General features: G+C 38.7%; 1 protein-coding gene across 1 annotated transcript in view; it reads left to right on the top strand.

The window, feature by feature from the left end:
- LOC139709368 (zinc finger MYND domain-containing protein 11-like) overlaps positions 1-14,631 on the top strand; it is a 29,878-nt gene extending 15,247 nt beyond the window's left edge. Inside the window, exons 8-13 of the mRNA XM_071621326.1 lie at positions 5,515-5,633; positions 6,857-7,241; positions 10,549-10,638; positions 11,659-11,871; positions 12,707-12,880; positions 13,357-14,631. Of these exons, the coding sequence (XP_071477427.1) occupies positions 5,515-5,633; positions 6,857-7,241; positions 10,549-10,638; positions 11,659-11,871; positions 12,707-12,880; positions 13,357-13,479 (1,104 nt within the window). The 3' untranslated portion in view covers positions 13,480-14,631. The remainder of the gene's footprint in view (positions 1-5,514; positions 5,634-6,856; positions 7,242-10,548; positions 10,639-11,658; positions 11,872-12,706; positions 12,881-13,356) is intronic.
- The last annotated feature ends 6,860 nt before the right edge of the window (positions 14,632-21,491 follow it).

Genomic DNA, 21,491 nt, shown 5'->3' with positions numbered 1-21,491 from the left:
TTTAAGCAGACAGTACCGGAAACCAGCCTCGTCCTGTGTTTTTTTATTTTGACTAAATCAATAATAAGTTATAGATCAACTATAACTATAATCGACTGTTAAGTCTATTTGTAAAACCTAAACTTATAGTCGATTGAAAGTTATAGCGGATTGGAATGTTATCATTGATTTCACAATTGACTTTTAACTTTATCATGATAAAACACTGCCCTGGACTCCAGTGAATTTTGTGTAAATAAATCATAGATTTATTTTATTTTCCTAAGTCAAAGAAGAAAGAAAAAAAAAGACAAGTCATACATGAGTTTTAATGAATGATTACATTTATGACCAGAGGCATGTACTGGGCCTGTTTGCTTTACGGGATACAAGGGTAGAAGATCAATTCCAGTCTCATAATACAGTATCTGTTTCATACTTGGACCCACACAAGATATTAAAGGTAATATGAACAAAATACTCACACACACACACACACACACACACACACACATATTTAAAAAAAGAAAACTTACCCCAAAACACAAGGATTAACAGTTGGCTAGAGTTCAGAGAACAGTGCATGTGTGGTTAGATTGACTCTGTCCTGATTGAAGTCTGTCAGGCAGGATGCCACAACAAGTTTCCCACTAATTCCCAAGAGGGCAACGTCCAGTAGAATGCATCACACTGACATTTAGAGGAACTGGATTGGTGATGTCATTGCCCCAAAATGCGTGCAACCTTGTATTTAAATGCAAGAGCGTTGCTGAAAAGACTTGTGTTTGATTTCCTATGCAAATATCAAATGCAACTTTGATGAATCAAACACAACTTTAAGCCCCGGTCACACAGCACTTTACGGTTTAATCATGGCCAAAACCCATCTAAAAGTGGTCTCCTGTGAAGCAGATGATGTTGTTCGCTTTGATGTTGAGTTTAAGACGAGCTAGGTCGATTTATAGACGTGGCAGGACGCGGGGAAAAATCGTAACGGCGTCGGACGCGGTAAAAAGTTTTTAACTGCTCAAAATTTTACTCCGCGGACGACCACGGTTGGCACACGTGGTAAAGACGTGCAACACACGTGAAACACTCGTGATAATCCTAGTTCTGGCAGTGATTAACATTTGGGGAGATGCAGTTAGACGCGAAAATTTAGCGGGCAGATGCACGCTCATTTGATGCGTGTTACGCATTGGTATCACTGGAAATAGCGTGTGTTTAGCGGCTTATCACTGACAAATTGATTTTCCTCGTACATACACGTGGCTGGACATGGTTAGCCGTGCCTAGGTAGTGCTTCAGCAGTGGAACAGCCGCCAATGGCCATACCCCGTACAAAGCATGGCCAAACCAAAATTGACCAAAATATTACCACTTACGACCACGTCCACCAGATTTTCATAACTTTTTGTACATGATTGAGACGTGGAGTGCTGTGTGACCGGGGTATCATGTTTGATTCTGACAAAATGCAAAGTTGTGTTTGATTCGTTAATAGTCAGTAAACTACCAACATTGTAGCTGAAACGGTGTCCCCTACTGGATTTGTGAGTAATTTCTAAGTTTTGTCACTGTATTGTGTGCGAAAGTCATGCCTATACAATGATTTTTGTTGAGCCCACTGGAGGTGCATGGAGACTAAGAGATCGCCTACGGCGTCCGTCCGTCCGTTGTCCGTCCGTTGTCCGTCCGTCCGTCGTCCATCTGTAACGTTACAAAAACTTGAATAACTCTCTACTGAGGACTTTAATTTTAATCAAACTTGGAGGGAAGAGTGGTTATTCAAAGTTACACATTTTACCAAACATGAAGGTCACTTGAAGGTCAACGGTCACAGACAGGGGTCAACAAACTTTAGCGCCCCATATTAAGTTTTTACAGTGCATTTTGATTATGGCTCATAAAATTTGATGTATATTTCCGTTTGTGACCAAACTTGGATGGTAGATGTCCCTTGGGAAGTAGAAGGCCATTACAAGGTCAAAGATCACAGACAGGGGTCAACGAACTTTTAGGGCCCAATGTTAAGTTTTTACAGCGCATTTTGATTATGGATGGAAACTTTTGATCTATATGTCTGTTTGTGACCAAATTTGGATGGTAAATGTCCTTTGGGGGGTTCAAGGTCACCACAACGTCAAAGGTCACAGACAGGGATCAACGAACCTTAAGGGCCCAATGTTTAGTTTTTACGGCACGTTTTGATTATGGCAAATAACTTTTGATCCCTATTTAGTCCATGGGCCAAGACCCGAAAAATGGGTTGTTGGTACCATCTGAGGTGGCACAACCTTTTTGGTGTCATTTTGTTTGTCGGGCATAGATATGCTTATCAAGCTATGATAGCATTTCCAAATGAGTAGCTTAGTCATAATAAATGAGTTTTAAACCAATTTGGTCTGGTATTTATATCCCTATACTTCTGAATCGAAACTAAACAGCTATACAAAGAAGAGCACTGCCTTCTGTATGTCCACAGGTGTTCTGTTGTAAACGCGGTGCGCTTAGTCTTTATTCAAGGCAGCGAAGGGAATATCCAAAGGGTTATGATGTCCACAGCTGTCACGCGGTGCGCTTAGTTCTTTATCTAGACCAATGTACCGTTATCATATCTAAAGTTCCTCATAAAAGGGATTATCTATACTGTTTTTATACTACCCTATCAACAAATACATCAGTTTTAACCAAAAATCACTCTGTTCATTTACAATATCATTCATTATAATGTATCGTAGTGTACCGGTACATTGTTTTTGCATTATCTTATATTGTTGGAGGGAAATAAAGCGACATTGGCGTGGTATCAGCGTTTTCACCGGAGCGTTTTCGCTGGAAAATGATAAGTAATTGAAAGATACGGTAAAATTCACGAGGAATTGCTTTTGTTGTTGTTGTTGTTTTTAGATAAAAGGATACACTGTATCATACACTTTGGATATTCCCTTCGCCGTCTAGAATAAAGACTAAGCGCTGTGGACATCATAACCTTTGGATATTCCCTTCGCTGCCTTGAATAAAGACTAAGCGCACCGCGTTTACAACAGAACACCTGTGAACATACCATAGAGCTGCATTTTACAGCTCTATGGAACATACAGAAGACAGTGCTCTTCTTTGTATGGCGGTTAGTTTCGATTCAGAAGTATAGGGATATAACAACGAGACCAAATTGGTTAAAAATTCATTTACTATGACTAAGCTACTCATTTGGAAATGCTATCATAGCTTGATAAGCATATCTATGCCCGACAAACAAAATGACACCAAAAAGGTTTTGCCACCTCAGATGGTACCAATATTTGACCTGGCCCATGGACTAATGTCCGTTTGTGACAAAACTTGGATGGTAGATGTCCCTTGGGAAATTAAAGTTCATCACATGGTCAAAGGTCACAGACAGGGGTCAACAAACTTTTAGGGCTCAATGTTAAGTTTTTACTGCGCGTTTCGATCATGGCTCATAGCTTTTGATCCATATTCCTGTTTGTGACCAAACTTGGCTGGTAAATGTCCCTTGGGAAGTTGAAGATCACCACAAGGTCAAAGGTCATAGGCGGGGTCAATGAATTTCCGGGATTTAGATAAACATTAATTTCTTCTACGCGAATGGGTGAGACACATTTTGGCACTTGCCTTGTTTAATAGCTGCTAGTCATTTGAAAGAAAAACAATCATAGATTTGTCATACAATTTACATCAAAGCATTGCTTGGCATATTCACTACAAATTTATTCATTACATGTCCAGGGTAACAAAAATCTATAAAGCTATATAGATTTGAAAAAGGAGAATGTTTTCCCAAAGCATGACTGCATTACTGTCTTAGAATAATGTGGCACACAGGGAGTTTACACCATGACTCATAAAGAGTTAACTTACTCCTGGCATACTGATTCCCCTGTGCTTTGCGGACGGAAAATTTCAGCTGGCGTGGCTCAGGTGCGCCGCTCACACAAACAAAAGCCAATTCCCTATGAACAGGGCACAAGTGACACGCTACAAAGACAAAAGACTCACTAGTCATCCTTTTGAGATAGCTCAAATGCTGGAAAGTCACAGTTCAGACAAAGTATCATCAATAGCATGAATTGGATCAGCTTTGTATTTTTGGACAGTGTACTTGGTCCATTTAGGATAGATCTGGTCAAGTTATCGTTACTTTTTGACTCTTCAACTTGTGTGACATGTTTTGGTCTTGTAATAATTCAGGAAGCATAATGCATGGAGAACAAGATGTGGTAGCAGATCCAGTTTTTACTGAGAGTAATGTCGGAGTTCAAATATCACTTTCACATTTGTAAGCAATGAAGTCAGAGTCAAAAGGGATCTGAGCTCCTGATCTTAGTAGAATCTTCATCAGAGGCAAAATGATAAACATGTAGGGAAAGCAATCACACATATGGACTACACACAACAAACACAGTCTGAAGAAGGCTAGGGACACAGAACAATGAAATGGAAAAGGATGGGTTAGAAGTCAAAGGCAGGGAGCCAAACAGGTATAAGAAAGGGGATTAAAGCAAGGGGGTGAACAGACAAAAGGCAGACGTGGGTCAGTGATTATCCCAAGGATCATACAAGGCAGTCTGTGAAGGATAAAAATGAATAGGGTGGCAACATCAAACAAGATAAGAACAAGACAAGGATAAAGAAAGGAATAGAGTGAAATAGCAACAACATGATTGGAGGGTGTGGGGGGGGGGGGGGGTGAACAAGCAGGGAGCTCTAAACCTAGTGTACAAAGATGTGGCAAAAAATGAAAGTGAAAGCACAACCAACAAATGCAAAGTACAACATTATTAGTTGCCAGTTAAAGGATTCAATAATAGTAAAGATAATTACAATGTAGGAGGCTTTTTACAATTCTCCATGTCCAAGTAAGTATTGTGATCTGACCAACAAAGAGATAAATTGAAAAAGAATCTATTCTAGCTTGAGAAATACTAACAATGAATAGAAGGAAAAAAAAATATAAAGATGTCGCGCCAAAACACAGAAACATGAATTATGTGACTTGATTTAATGATTACGTCTTGGGTGAAACATTGGGAAGAGTAAATATCCAATCAAAATTTACAGAAGACAAACTATGACAAGAAATTTTTGTAAATTCTGTACTTGTACAAGGACAAGGTGATACATCAACAAAACTTGTTGCTGTGCCTCAGTGAAAAACATAAACAATCACATGTGTCAGGGTGACTGAATCGAAAGAAGAAAAGTAGAGAGAGGTACATTGATGAGCATTGTAACTTCATTCTTTTGAGGTTGTAGATGTTGTGCATATCTTGTAATGGTATATTTAGGATATTGCTAGTCATGTCATATCTTGATTGCCATACTTGGATGAATGTCAAAGAGATGTATTTGTGTGATAGAGAGTACCTTTATGAACTCATGGAAACATGGATTCAATGCTATTTTCTTACCCTCTAACCCTGGTTTCACTCTCTCTCTCTCTCTCTCTCTCTCTCTCTCTCTCTCTCTCTCTCTATCTATCTATCTATCTATCTATCTATCTCGCTGTAGAATCCTCCCCATGAGCTGGTCTGGGCTCAGATGACAGGATTTGGGTACTGGCCAGCTAAAGTATTGCAAAAGAATCAAGATAAAGTTGATGTCAGGTTCTTTGGGTCCCGGCATCAAAGGTGAGTATTGGGGGGGGGGGGGGGGGAATCTTTTCCATGTAAAAGCAGGTTCAGTATACCAAGTTGTTAACAAGTGTTTGAATAAATGTCACCCAGATATTGACAGGGTTCTTACAGTATTGTTTTTGTCGATATGTTATTGTTCATAAGGCCAAAAAAAAAAAATTGTTGTATTGGCGTAACCCGCCCAACCCTAAAAATTCCGCCGACCCCATGTTTTTTTATTATTTTTTTTTGCTATCGATATCAAATATCTTGTTGATTGCGATCACGATCGCACAAACCCGAAAGTGGAAACGGCTCTGGGGATATCGGATGTACGAGGGAGAGATCTAGCGCATCGCATAAGCCTCGCTTGATCAGTACGTCATCTGTTTCCAACACGGACGCGTACTCTAACAAGATTTATTCAGTGTATACATGTACTTAGCATTCGGACTGCGATGTATTGTGCACAGTTTTGCCATAGGTTTCTTGTGTGGAGAACTTACACGAATCTGTATATGTGGGACTGTAATAGAGATCGCCGTGTGCGATGAAAAGATCGTACATATGGGTCAATTTGCATCTATCTTATCTAAGTCAAAATAGTAAAATATGAAGTGAAAACATTCACGATAGGGATTTCAACATCTTTAAATTCTGTGAAGGGGTATAATTCCAGTAATATCGGCCTCATAAATGATTTGTAGAATAGATGAACACAGCACATTCGGTGCAGCAGTTGTAACTGTTTACTGAGCTGAGCACGAGTTTTACACATAAAATGCAGGTAGCAAAAAAAAAAAAAAAAAAAAAATCCGCCCGACCGACCCTATTTGAAAATCTCATGTTACGCCAATACAACCTTTTTTTTTTTTTTGGCCTAAGCTTATGTTCACTGGTACGTGACATACTGAAGCTGTCATACAGTATAAGCTGAGTCCACCATCCCTGGCAAGAAGGTATAAGGGATATGTGTCATGCTCTCATGTTCACATGCTGTGGTGAAAAAAACAACACACAGAGAAACAACAACAGACAGGAAGAAGAAGCCATGGGCTGACTGAGCTATTAGTGATAATTTGAAAAACACACTTAATTGCTTGTACTGATTGAGTATAAAATCCCAGCCATTACTGGAAGTATTTCAAAAATTTGACTAGTAAACCAATTGCTATTCGTTGGATGACTTGCACCCTCTGTTCATGTACTACTGAGTACATTTCTCCCTTTTCTTCAAGAGCATGGATAGAGAAGGTGCATGTGGTAGATATCGACACAGACCGAAAGAATCTCCGTATAAAGGTGACACAGGGATGGCGTTCAGCAGTTGATGAGATGCAAAAGTACCAGGATGCCTGCAAAGCTGTGAAACAAAAAGGGGGCACCAAAGAGGAGGGACCATCATCTGGTAGGAAACGAAAAACCAAGGACAAGACAGCTGAGAGACTGAATAAGAAGGCAAAGGGTGTGAGTTCTGGTGAGGGTGAGGAGAATGATGATGAGGAGGACGAGGACAGCATGGAGGGAACTGCAGACAGTGTAGAAGAAGGAGAGGACAAGGAGGATGACCAGAGTGAGGCAAGGCATGTCGTCAAACTCAGCTCGACTACAGACGCTGGACAGGTGAGCTTTCATCCTGATACCAGAATGCATTATGCCACCATTTCTCTTCCTCCTTCCTGCTTTCTTCTTTTTTCTCTATATTCATTTATAAAAATGGTAGTAATTCCCAGACCATCAGCCAATATTCAGATTGTAAGTTCAAGAGCCTTACCCAGTGCAAATTTGTCAACATATCGTCATATTGTCAACATATGTAACCCAATTACAGAAGCATCCACAATCTCTCATGTTGTTTTGAAATATGAGGCTCACTTTCTCTCAGGTACCATTAGACTAAAATTATTTGACATTTTCCCTGTAGCCGGTAAACAATGTGGTGCTCAAACTGAGATATCAGTATTTACAGTACTTACCCAATAATCAAAAACCACATTACTAGGAACAAAATTGAAGGTAACAGAACATATGTGACCCGCTACAACAAAAAGGTCCTAAAGTCGCGCACGGTCGAAGCCGTGAAAATCGAGTTTGAAGTCAGAGCATTAAAATTGGTCAAAACTTACGATTTTCTGATTTTGATATATTAGTGGAGTCTAACATGTCTTCTATCATCTGTCGAAATTTTGAAGCAAAATGATCAAAGGAAAGATAAAAAAATAACGTTTTTCTGAGCCATGTTTTTTGGCGTTTCAACGAAGCAGAAACTGGTTCGAAAATTTGGATTGAGCGCCACAGATAGGCTCCGCCCCTAACAACGACCAGAGTGATCTCATTGGTCAGTTTGCTGCTTGCTGCTAACCGAAGCGTGAAGCTCGCACACTGCCCAGTCGACTGGTGCGTGCGGGCGGGGTGCGCTATGCTCAGCCGCTTCTCACATCCTGGTCACTGATTGGTTGGTGAGGAGACTGCCGACGCTGATGTGCTTGAATGAACTCTTCGGGGGTTGCTAGGGCTTACCTTCTATTGTCCAGAGGTGAAAACTGACTTGCGTGTCCCTTGATCGCGATTGCGTCGAAAGGAAGACTTTTAGGGCGCTTTTCTCGAAACAGTGATTTTTCAGACGTCTCGACATGCTCTCTTTTAAACATCAATATCTCCGCAGCCGATTATTTTTATAAAATGTGTTATATATCAATTTAAAGCAGAAAGATTAGGGGATTATATCATGCAATTTTCAAATAATCGACCTCGCCCGACTTTAGGATCATTTTGTTGTAGCGGGTCACATATACATGTTTATTTCACCACATATCAGAACCTCATATTTCAGCTGGCACACTTCCATTATTCCTCATTCATATATGAATGTGATAAGTAGATTCATAAAAATAATCATCATAAAATCTTTTGTTTGCCAGAATGGTTACTTTCTAACCAATACTTCTGCTCGCAAAGCAGTCATAGCATTTGCCATTGGGGAGAAAGACATAGTTAGTGGGACTACATAGCATGGTGACAATGTGCTGGCAGTCATATCTATGTGCTTCTGTCCACATGCAGTGTGTGCGTGTATGTACATGTGTGAGAGACAGTGAGAGAGTAAGATGATCTGGCACATGGCACAGCTGTGTTAAGGGGTATGTAATGTGTTTATGATGATAGTGTGTTCACCATCAAGTTTTTTGCATTGTTCATTTTGTTGATAAGAAAGAGGTCACAAAATACTTTCAAGTTTACTGTGCTGCCTATTTCTCTGCATTCACATGGTCAAAGGCGTCCTGACTTGATATTCATTGTAAACTTGGAATAGGACTATTTTGCAACACAATTTTTCCAGTGTTTCATTTATCCAAACTATGAGAATGTCATTTTCAACCGCAATCTATCTCTTGATGTTATAGCCCTAGCAAACTTGTTGCAAGGGATATGAATTTGGGCAATAACTGTGCACATTTTAGTGTAATGCCCACATATAAGGTTTCATGTGGGGTGGTTCGTACAGTTCAATAAGGATCGATTAGACTGTGGTGCCACATGCATGTGTATGTTGCTCATGTCTTCACAGTAGATCTGTATGATGTTAAAAAACTTGGTGAATTGATCAAGACATTACTTTAGATTTAAATTTTATGCATGCTTCATTTGCACTTTGTTCCTGGCGGCCACAGAAATCACATTTCAGGCCTCTCTGGCCAAAATGGGATGGATGTGAGACAACATATACATATATGTGTACCATGGACACAAACATGTTCCAAAGCCACTTGCTGTTCACATTTTATCTGTAGAAAGTCTTGGCAGCACATGAAAAACATGTCAGACTTTAATCAGAATGTGAGGAACCCCATCAGAATATGACAGGTCGAGAGCGAACATACTGGCATCTGCAGTAGACAATGGGCCAAACCATTACAGCATACCTTTGAGCCTCCTGAACTCAGCAGCCCCTTTGTGGTATGGATGGTCCATCACAGATACAATGATACACCATGATAAATCTTAGCCAGACATAACCAAATTTGAGAGCTGAGGAAAAAATAGCCAAAATCCTATGATGCACCATGTTTTGGTCCATGCCATGTCTTGGAGCTGCTGTAGCTGCTGGGAACATGATATAAATGAATCATATTAATTGTTACAGGTGTTAGTATAGGAAACAAGTAGTGAGGAGATGTGAGGTCTGCGAGAAACACATTCAGGAGCCTATTATTAAAATGAAAAATATAACATTTTGCACGTTCAACATGACTATACATAGGTCCTCATTTGAGGGCTAATCTTACTTACATAGTATACATGTATGCATGTGATGATACCAGTTGACGTGTATTAGAATCACAGTATGTTATCTTCCATTGCATTCATTGTGACCATTGTCTGTATGAGCTGTTATTTTCGTGAGGGTTTAATTTTCGCAAATTTCACGAATCACTGTTTGACCACGAATTTAACAACATGCGAAAATGTCGCCATGCGCTACAGGCTACCAGTGCACTTGCAAACCTTGGTGTCAATTCGCAAAAGCAACATCTTGCGAAAATGTCTATGTCCAGCTCATTGTCAAAAATATCTGTTCGCGAAAATAACAGCGTATACAGTATATGAACCAGGATAACAATGGAAGGAATGGAGTTATCCAGCAATTCCATTGCACACTGTATTACCAGGTATCTTGCTTGTATCTTCCCAAATATGGTTGTTTTCTGTATGTGTGTTTAATCACACATTTACAATGCATGCAAAAGCTACTTCAGTCACAGCACCCTCTAGTGCCATATCTGTATTCTCTTTCCTTGAGAAGAATGTCCATTTTCAGAAAGCTTCTATGTAGACATCCTTCATGTAGAAATGTTGCTTTCTGTAGTTTATTATCAGGTGCAGTTAATATCACTCTGACTTTCTTCCATTTTGCTTGTAATGTACCAAGGACCACAGTGTGAGCACCAGTCAAACATCCCCTGAGGGTGTAGATGACCCGCAGGTCAAGAAACAGAAGCTGGAGACGCCTGCTACAACGGTCAGTCCACACTCTGCTCTGACTTTTGTTTGTACCATAGTCGATATCATCATGTGATACTCATGAAATCCACAGGAGGCTTTCTGTATTTTATATTGAGGATTGTTATTTGTGCAACACTGTGTTCACACCTTAATGTACCTCTGAGAAGACTAAGCCTTTTATAATGGGTGAGTGTGAGTCATCTTCTCTCCTCTCTGAATCTTAACTGTAAAATTATTTATATATTGTGGCTATTTGTGTATTCATACTTGTTTTAGTGCTAAGTTGTTTAACAATAGCATAATTACAAAGTTTGTGAGAGAGTGACTGTCTGTTGATATGGAACTCTCCCTAAGTGACACATAACACCAGACTCTTAATTAAAGGGAAAAGTCCACCCTAAGAATAAGTTTGTTGAATAGAACCAAGGGGGGGGGGGGGGGGGGGGGGGGTGAGAGGAACAGGACAAGTAACTAATGAGGCAAAGGAAATCTCAAGCTGCAAACACTCCTGAACTAAGGATGGTATGGGACTCAGAAGAGCCTGTGAGAAAGCCAAATATGGGCTAAAATCCTTCTGTGCAGATTTCTTTCTGTTGCTTGTACAGCAACATGTCTTTCAGTGGGAACCATTTACATCTTCACTTATTTACATAGGGGCTAGAGTAGTAACCTGAAAGTGAAACAAACATGCAGGGGTAGGAAGCACATGAATGTAAGTCCAGTTGATAACTCCATGTCGGGTCAATGTCATAAACAAATGCTTTAACACTGACAACATTTGACGCTTTGAAACAAAGACTGAGAGAGAAATAAGACACATGAGCATTAAGCAGAAAAAAATGTTAGACTGTCTAACCTTCCAAAGACAGGAAGATTTGACTTTTGAAGATGCAATGATTCCTGGAAAGATGCATAGTGAGATGGACAGATGTGATGGGAAATGTGTCGTGCTCTTGAGAATGTTGCCAGAGTGTGATGAATGTGGTGAATCCATCATTCTGTGATTACTCTCAGAAAACTTATCCTGAATGTACAGATGCAGTCAGAAACTCCAGATGAAGTGAAAGAAGAGGAGATGGATGATGCAGAGCCTGAAGAAAACACACCGTCCCCAGCTATTGATGAGGGAGAGTGTGATGACAAGAACACAGTCAGCGATGAGGACACAGCTGTCTCAGAGCTCAGGGCAAAGCTGGAAGCTGATTTCAAAAAGAAATTAGACAGGGCAGTCAGGGAGGCGGTTGAAAAGGTAAGAACAGGAAAAGGACATTAGATATGAGGTTTTGTTCTCTAGTATTTGATATGAAGATGCTTCATTGATTTTGTCCAACAGCATGTCAGATGAGGCTCATTTAAAAATTATTCACTATCTGATTTGTGGAGACTTAGACAATACCCCAAGGGAAACTACATATTTGAGTATGATTATGCAAAGTTGCATATTTTAGAGTCAATGAAGTTGGGAGTTCAAGCTGCGCATATTGGAGGTTTGCTTACATGTACTACAGTGCATGCTCTGCTTGAGGAGCTGTGCAGCAGGAAGCTTCAGTAAACACTTCTAAGCTTATAATTATTGTTTTCTCTTTTTTTAGCAATCATTATTGGGCAATTTTCAGCATGTGTGTATGGGTTGAAATGAGCTGCTTGGCTGAGGCCTGCACTCACCGAGTGCTTTTCTAGTTTGCTTTATATTTTCATGATGAAGGTAACTTGTGTATTGTACATAATAGCTGCTGTTAGTAAACTTCAATAACATTTGGAGAGGCAAAGATATTTTCACAGTTGCTTCTCACACTACTAATATGACAATAGTTTCTGCTTGAACCTTATCTGCTTGCTGCATATAGTCATATAAAACATACATGCAACTCTTAAAATAACAACAAACTAAACTATTAATCTACTTGACAAATCCCAGACTAACTGAACAACTTGTCAGAAATTGTATATACTCAAGGGCTTTAATTCTAGAGAAGAGCTTGACACTAGCATGACACATGTCCCCTTTAAGTCTTAATATTAGCGCAATGTAAAGGGATGCTTGTACAAGTAAATGTGTTTGTCATATTATGTATTTCTTTCAGGCCAAGTTGGAATGGCAGGCTGAAAAAGAAAAGCTACTGAAAGAAGCCAAGGAGAAGCTTACTGCTGAGGTACAGAGGGCTAAAAATGAGACAGACCAGAAATGCAAGAAAGACTACAGTGAGCAGATTCAGAAGCTGACTGATGAGATTTCACAGACAAAGAAGAAACAATGGGTAAGCACAGTATAAGCGATGGCATCATTGCACTGCTTTTTAGTTAGAGCTACAAGTGGACAACACTTATGAAGCTTCTGAAGTAGTACAAGTGGAATATTGTGGCTGTGATGTGTTGAGGAACATGAGAGATGAGCAGACATTCATGCTGGCATTTATGGTTAGTGAAAGCAAATGATCGTGTGCAGGTCAATGATGACATGAAATGTTGGTTTAAATGGTTGTTGACCTTGAAGTTCAGCAAAAGAAACACTGTTCAATGATTGGACCTGTGGCACAAGTCCTGAATGGGTGGTGTTGATGGTCACTGTCCGTTGACTATAGTGGTGGATGGTTACACCAAACAAAGGTGAATTTCATGTAGCAGATAAATTGCATACTTCAGTTCTATACTCTGATGAAGAGAACCATTTGACGTTAATGAGAATTTTTAAAAACTTGTTAGATATATTTATCTACTCTTTCCTCTTTCTTAGTGTATTAACTGTGAGAAGGAGGCCATGTACCACTGCTGCTGGAATACATCCTACTGCAGTATCAGCTGTCAACAGGTCCACTGGCACCAAGAGCACAAGAGACTCTGTAGACGGAAGCGATAAACCTGGTGGGCAAACTTGGAAACTCTAGCACTCCTAGACTGAGAGTGGTTTACCACAAGAAGTCAAGTCCAGATACAAGCGATTGGAAGCCAGGCAACCAGGATGCCATGCTGTGCTGTCAGGCTTCCTTGGAGTGGGAGCACTATGAATATGACTCGTGGCAAACATGTGCCCAAGAAAAGCTGCCATCGGTACGAAGAAGTGATGGCAGTCTTTGACAAATTACAGTGAATGAGATTCATGATTTCCCCTTTGAAACAAGACTGCTTCAGAGCTTGTTTTTCACTCAAGCAAAGTTGAAATCATCGCTGCAATATACAATGTGTCTGTTTATATTTGTGAAGAGATGATACATGAGTTGGAATACCACAAGTCTTACTGGAATGCCAGTCTTGTCCCACTTTAATTGGTAGAGTTTGATCAGCAATTTATTCTCTGTTAAGTAATTTTTCTTCTTGTTTTCAGTCATATTTTAATCATATTCAACAGATGACCCCCAGGAAATATGTGCCAAAATTTACAATATGAATAAAGTTTTATGGAGAGGTATTGAGCTCCAGAAAAAAGTAACAATGTAAATGCACTTTTATTATAGTGGAATGAAATGCCTGTACATAATGTAAAATATGAACATGGTAAAGGTTATCTCTTTTTTTTTTTTAATACAAAAGTGCGTAGCATTAGTAGGTTCATTTCAAACAAGAATATATCCTGAACACTGCAGAAATGAGAAATCGCCTTGAAATACATGTATGTGGATGACACCATGCATACCGCAAGCATGTAGCTGTGAATAAGTACATGAATGATATTTTTTGTGGCAACAGTGATAACCTTTTCTGGGCTTCTCTCTCCCTATTGTAATGACATATATGGCAACATATTAATGCTAATGTTAAGTTTAAAGGGATCGTATAGTTTTGGTTGAGAACTCATTTCAGGTTTCTACCATCTTTTGGTGAGATAATGAGAAACCTCTTATGAAATATGAAAGAGCATGTAATTCTATGAGGAATTCAACATTTATTTGATGAAAATTGGTTTTGAAATGGCTGAGATATCCAAAAAAGAGTGATATCTTTTAAGTGTGGGACCCACACTTTATTACAATCGCTTTGTTTTACTTTGTTTTTGGATGTTTCAGTCATTCCAAACCCAATTCTCATCAAATAAACTTTGAATTCCTCATAAAATGGTATGCTCTGTACTATATCATAATTGTTTTCTTGGAATCTCGCAAATAGTTAAAAGCCCAATTCTCATCTCCCTAAATACTGTACCATCCCTTTAAGGGTTTAATGATGAAGCCCTTGGCACATATATAGTGTGGGAGGAAGTGCTACAAGTTTTTAAAGATACTTTTTCTTTGATTTGATGCAACAGTAGAATTTGCTTCTTGTTATGTCCAATGCATGTTGATCTAGTGGAATTACGATGACTATTCATCAGTCCATTATTTGTGAGTATATGGTCAATAATTCTAAAATCAAGTGCACAAATGAAATGAGTATTTTCCCCCGTTTAAACATGCAAATTGTGTCTTTCTTTGTCAGCATTTCCCAGTAACTATAAATTTTAATTTCTATGGCTTCAGTGACCACAGAGTGGGATATTTTGTCAGTGATCTTGGAATGATAAATCTGTTTTAGCTTCATACAAGTCGGGTAATTTCTGTTATCTGGTCACATGTTGGGTGCCATGGTAGTAACAAGATGTGCATACTTAGAGCTGGCAGTACTGCATTGTCTGCTTTTAGCTTGTATCCTTCTGGTGAAGTAATCCTTGATTTTAGCCTGGACATTCTGTTCTCTGAGTTTGTGCTGCATTATATCCCCACTCATACATCCAATCCATTACCTTGACATAGAATGTGCAGGGAGGGGCTCGTGATGACATCATCCTGGACTTTGTCTGGACTTTATGGATGACATGATTGTCGTAGACCTTGTGCCCTCTCTCTAGCCAGTCATGTCAGAATGGCTGATGTACTTTTAAGGTGGTCAGATTTTCACCAAACTTGCTGGCCTGATACCCCACTGGTAATAAGCACAAACACTTTGAGGAATAGAGATTCTTTCCTGTGTGGTTGACGAGTGTTGTGTACTTCTCACTTTCGTCCCATGGCACTGACAAGCACTGTATGCCAGTCTTTGTTCTACTTCACACTTTGACCCTTGCAAGCAAAGGTTTTATTGGATTTCATTCTGCAGAATAGGCCTGCCTGATTTATCCTCTAAACATGACCTCCTCTTGGACACTTGTTTGCCTGTGATTGTAGGACCATCAAATGGCTATTAAAGCTTGTTCTTTGTGTGTTTGGCTGATTTCCAGGTTGTTGGTTTTTTTTCTTTTCCTTTTTTAAATGGGTTTGCAATACTGCTTGAATTTTTCTTTTAGAAGCTAAATCTTTTTCATGTTTCTCTAACCCACACTGAAACATCTTGGCATGCCCACTTATCAGCCTTTTCCACCAAAGGGCACAGTTCTCCAATTTCCTCAGCTCTTGTGCTAGCTCCATAACTATTTCATTCAACTAATTGTAAATCTGTTATTCCCACAGAATGACAGGGATGCCAAATAAGGCTGCCTCTGCTTTCACTTTCTCTTTCTCTTCTCTCTCTCTCTGATTTAGCCGAAATGTTAACAATATTTGTAGCATTTAAAACATTCCTTCAAACCATTGTCATGTTTGTGCAGTTATTAACAGACAGGACTGGTCAGATATAAATGATCATCCAGCTGACACTCCAGGTGTATCTGTTGCTGTCAGTTGATGTTTGATTTTGAATTGGCCAAGCCTATGGGTCAAAGGCCAACTGCAAAGTGAATTCTGGAAACAACATGTTGGAGATGAAAAGGTCCATTATTTCATTAAATTGACTTTATTGATGCAGATATATCAGACAATTGATCTTTTCAGGGGCAAAATCTGTTTACTTTCAGTGAACAGTTGATTTTAGAATTTAGATGTTTCACTCTTTTGTTCACAAAACTTACAACATCGAATTTGTATGTGAATGTAAAAAGCAGGGATCCAAGATTATTATACTTAAACTTTACAAAGTGTGCAGCTAGGAAGTATGTGCATGTAATTTTCTTTCATTAAAGTATTTTTGGTAGTGTATGAGAGGATATAAAATATATAAAAATCAGATGAGAAGAATCATAATTTCTAACCTGGAAATTGATGTTTGTTTGTTTGCAAAGATATGTTCATTTTGAAAAAATTCCTTGCACAGTTCACATGAAATGCATTTTCCATCAGTTTAATTTACACAGCGTGCTGTTCATTGGGCATGAGGTAGAGCTATCCACTAAAGGGCAACTCGGTGTCGAGTTCAGATTTATGAGAAGCCACCTCAATGAGGGATTTTGGCTCAGTCTATTTCATTGCGTGTTCATCTTGTAAGTGACATGCTGGTAAGAAACTTTATTTCCGATACATCCAAGTGCTTTTTGAAGGGACGTGTTAAAAAAAAAATACACAAGAAAATACAATCTCATGTAAAGATGAACTAATGGTAGCCCTCATGTCAACATGACAATTACCTTAACTGTCAGTGACCCACACTTTGTTTTACTTTTTACTCACAGAACATACAGTACACAAGTGCTGGCATGTGTCACTGCAGTGTGTGTCATTCATGATCTGTGAAGTTCATTTTGCATCGACTGTGGCTATCAATGATTGCATGCTGAACAGTCTGAATTTGTGTAGGATGGCATAGTGTTCTTCAGAACATGAAACTCACATGCATTGATAGTGTATGGGACCCCATATTAGCAGACAAATCTCTTCACATATGTGCTATTCCTCTTCCCCCTGGAGAAACTGTGTCTTTTAATGCAGTTCACATTTATTGCATTGATTGAATACCATAACATCTTGCTTGCAATTCAATGTGTCCTGCTTTACTGTCAGATCCTCACCAATACTTCCAAACTTAATATATTCTGGATATATGCAGAGTATGATAGGGTAGTATGGGTAAATTTGTGATTTCATAGATAGCACAAATTTATTTTGTTGAAAAGAGAGGAGTTGCTACTGAGATTGTTCAGGACATTTGAGTACAGGATTGAGTAGATATTTTGACTCGTGAGGTATATTTTTGTGCAAACATGTTTCCCTTGGGATTTTAAGAAACCTGAGAGAAGAACATACAAATTATGATGCAATGCACATAATGTAAACATGTCTGGTAGGTGTAGTCATCACAAAGTCATTACAACACATTTTGGAAAGGAGCTTACTGTTCCTGTATTAAGAGTGTTTAGTCACCCTTTCACATACTCTTCTTATTACATTGCCATGTATATTATTGCATTGGATCAGAAACAAAGATTAGTATATTTAGCCCTAATGCTCAAACTTTTTGCCTCTACGTTTGTTTGGAGATTTTAATTTGACATTTTTACTTTTGCTTATAAAGTGATGAGTGAATGTGTTCTTAGTTTTTAAAGTTACATTTTTGTAGTCATTGATATTGTGATTAAAGTTTTCATTTGTCAAGACAGAAGGATTTTGTATACAGATTATGTAGGGATAATTTTCCCCCAATGAGCCCAGCCTTTCGTGTTGTTATGTTGAAGAGTAATTCTGTTTGTACATATTTATTTCATGATTATTTCTTACTTAAGAGTAAATGTTTGCCAACTGAAATGACTGGAACAATCAGGATTTTGGACTCATGCTGTGTTTCGTTTTTGTTGTGTAGGTTATGTTCAGATTTGCTTTTGTATGATTATGTTCTGGAGAAAGAGTTTTTTGTGTTTTGTTTTTTTTTTCCAAAAATTGTCTCATGACTGTAGTGCTATCAGTGCATTATTATTTCTTTAAATCAGTTGTATGATGGTTTGTGCCAATTTGATATTGTTATTCTCAGAAACAAATCATTTAGTTAAAAGCCCAAAAGAACACTCATGTATTATTAAATATACCGGCAGGGAGTTCTGTCATCAAAGAATATGCAGAAATTTCTCAAGTCTTTTGTCTCATAATGGAGAACAATTATGAACAAGCCATGATGTTTGCTATTCTGTCATTTCTAGAACATTTATGACAAGCTTTGTTAGTTGTCTTATTTACAAAAGTAGCAATTTATTCCCAGGCACCTATAAGTGAATGTACTGTATACTGTAAAACGAGGAATGTTCGCGTGCATTTTGATTTCACAAAATTCGCGAGAGCCAAGATTCACGATATTAAAATGCACACAAAAGTTCTTGTTTATACTACTGAGTATATGCATTGACTGTTAGAGGCAACTCAAAAATTTCATGCCACAAAAAAGGCCGTTGGCTCCAATACACGAAATTATCATGTTTTACAGTTTTCTGTATCAAGGACAGTTGAGGATGTGTCCATTTGCCAGCTACAATGTAAATGTATATTGCATTCCAGATGCTTATTTTAGAATGCTACTAACTAAATGCAAATCCTAGTTTCTGTTGATTACCTGCTTAATGTGTTGTCTTTGTCTCAGCCTTTTATTTTATGCCGCTGTCTGTGTAGGCTGGAGGTAGCATTACCAATTTCAGGCTTTTCCACTCACATACCTAAGATCTCATTGAGACATTGTGGAGCTGTTGTGACTCTCTGTGGATAAAACTACAGTCAATCATGAAGTCCCTTCAGCTGTTGTGCCCCTAGACAAGGCAATTTATCCTCATTGCCTAGTCCTTCGGTCCCATGGGTGCTTCCTTAGCAGCCATGTGAACTATGTCAATTCGATTGAATTCTAATTCAATATCTGATTAAAAAGCAAAGCAAAACAAAACAAAACAAAAGCTCAAAGTGAAATTGCTGATGTTCAGTCAAGGTATGCAACATGATGTGCAGATTTACCAGTTAAATTTAGGGCAAAAATCACTTGAGATCAGAGCTCAAACTGGATGATCACCAAAATTTGACTAACATGCAGCTTGCCAGTCATAAGTTCAGCTAGAAATATCCAATTGTAGAAAGAATTTGGGAGGAGAGGATGCAATGCATCCATGAAATGACAGGAGTATCAGGGTTAAAAGGTTGTGTACCCTGGAAATTGGCCTAAGAAAGAGAAATGCTGGATTTTGGTTGTGGATATATAAGTGAATGGGTCAGAATAATGTTGGGCAGGGAGCAGTATTGCTTAAAAACTGATCTGCACTATTGCTGATAGCAACAAGATCAGTGTGGGGAATATATCAAAGAAGAAGAGGCCTCTTGTCAAGAAACATGAATTAGAACTGCCAGTAGTCAACAGTGTTGGCTTGCTGTATATACATTTCTCTGCATACATCATAAGGTTTAAGTGTTTTGTTATTGTTTTGTTTGCATGTGTGTTGTGTCTAACAAAGCTAAAATCTATTTGTACTATTTTGTAATTCCAAATAAGTCTTGTTTCAGTCAAGTGCATTCATGATTGCGAACTTAATGAAGTGAAAGTAGAGCCACTTTACATGAGAAGATAGAAGGCAGCTTCCTCTCTGCTGTTCGTTCTTCCTGCCCACGGGATATGTCAAGAAAGATGACATAATTAAATTGATATCTGTGACCTCCCCTCAATACCCACAAAAAGTTGCATATTAGAATTCTCTGTGATGGGCCAAAATATGACACCTGGGTTGACCGACCCAAATTTTCAAAGTTTGTGTCACCCAAAAGATTAATCTTTTCTGTACCTAGTGTCAAAATTTGGCAGCTTAATACAAACCCAAAATTGAAATAGCAGTTTTTCTGGACCATAATTTTTTGAAAGGCCTTGCTTTCACTGGGAAATAGAACATAGTGTCCTTTTTTTCACTTATGCACAGCATGCCTATTGACCCTAATCTTTACATCCTCTTTTCCTTCTTTTCAATAAAACTGCACCTCCCAACATGCATCTTATTTCAATCATTTTTTAATGGGTTAGGGTGGTCCAATTTTGACAAGTTATATACCATTTTAAAGCTTAGAGCTCACTCTTAAGAAAAGGGAAATTTATTTTGGCCTATTTTCTGTGGGTTTTGAGCTGGGCAATCACTTTCGTGGTTTGTGAAGGATGAGATAGGGAGGTGAGGGGAAGGTTGCATGGTAAATACATGTATATATCTTGAGTGAGTGTGAACCAACGTTCCATGCAGGTTTTCACAAATGCTTTTTCTGTATTGTGCATCATGCATATTTCATCATCCATTGTGCTTCTTTTTTTTTTTAGATTCTCACCCAAAGTCAAATTGTTACCAAACTTGGTTGGAATTTTTTAAACCAGAGATACAAAGTTATTCAAACTTTGCAAGTGGACCTTGCATGTGTCCAGTTACAGAGCCCCAATTGCCCAAAACTGAAAATTTCAAATACACGTTGTACATGTATATTCTTGTCCAGATCCAAAAGTAGCACAGCCAGGTGTATTGTGTAAACACACTCACAGAGGAGGTCAAGATTGTAAGTCTTTGTAATACAGTAGCAGTTGTGGCCCAAAAGGGGAACATATTTAGACTAGACTTGGCCCAGCGGTTTACATTTTTTTTCTTCTTTAATGTCTTTGAATGTGTGTGATGAGATTGTAAACTCATTTGGTAGAAGTCATTCGTAGGTTCCCTACCTGATAGGGTAAGGCTCCAGGACCAAAACTGAAATTTGGACATTATCTCTCCAGATCCAGAGATATACAGCCATGTTATGCTGTATTAAATATGAATACGAGTTGTTCTTCACTGTATCAGTAGCAGGTATCACATGGGGGAGGAAGCAATATGTTACCCAGAATTGAAAAACTGTGTCACTTTAGATATTAGATGGCATGATCAGAGTTTATATCAATGCTGTGAAAGGACTATTCGCAATTGCAGGAAGAAACAAATTAACATTCAAGCTGTACATTTATACCCCAAATATGCAAAACACTGATACTGTAATAAAAGCTGAAGCATAAGTTGAAATAGTACTCTGTATATGTAGTACCCGGTGTTTCTGTGTTTACATTATCATTACAGGGGACAGGTAGCATGGTTCATAGCTGTTCAAGGGATTACCCAATTGGGCA

The sequence above is a fragment of the Diadema antillarum genome, unplaced genomic scaffold (genome assembly GCF_040938485.1).
Source record: "Diadema antillarum isolate AM-2024a unplaced genomic scaffold, OU_Dant_1.0 seq00001428_RagTag, whole genome shotgun sequence".
Taxonomy (NCBI): domain Eukaryota; kingdom Metazoa; phylum Echinodermata; class Echinoidea; order Diadematoida; family Diadematidae; genus Diadema; species Diadema antillarum.
This window is presented reverse-complemented; position numbering and strand designations above follow the sequence as displayed.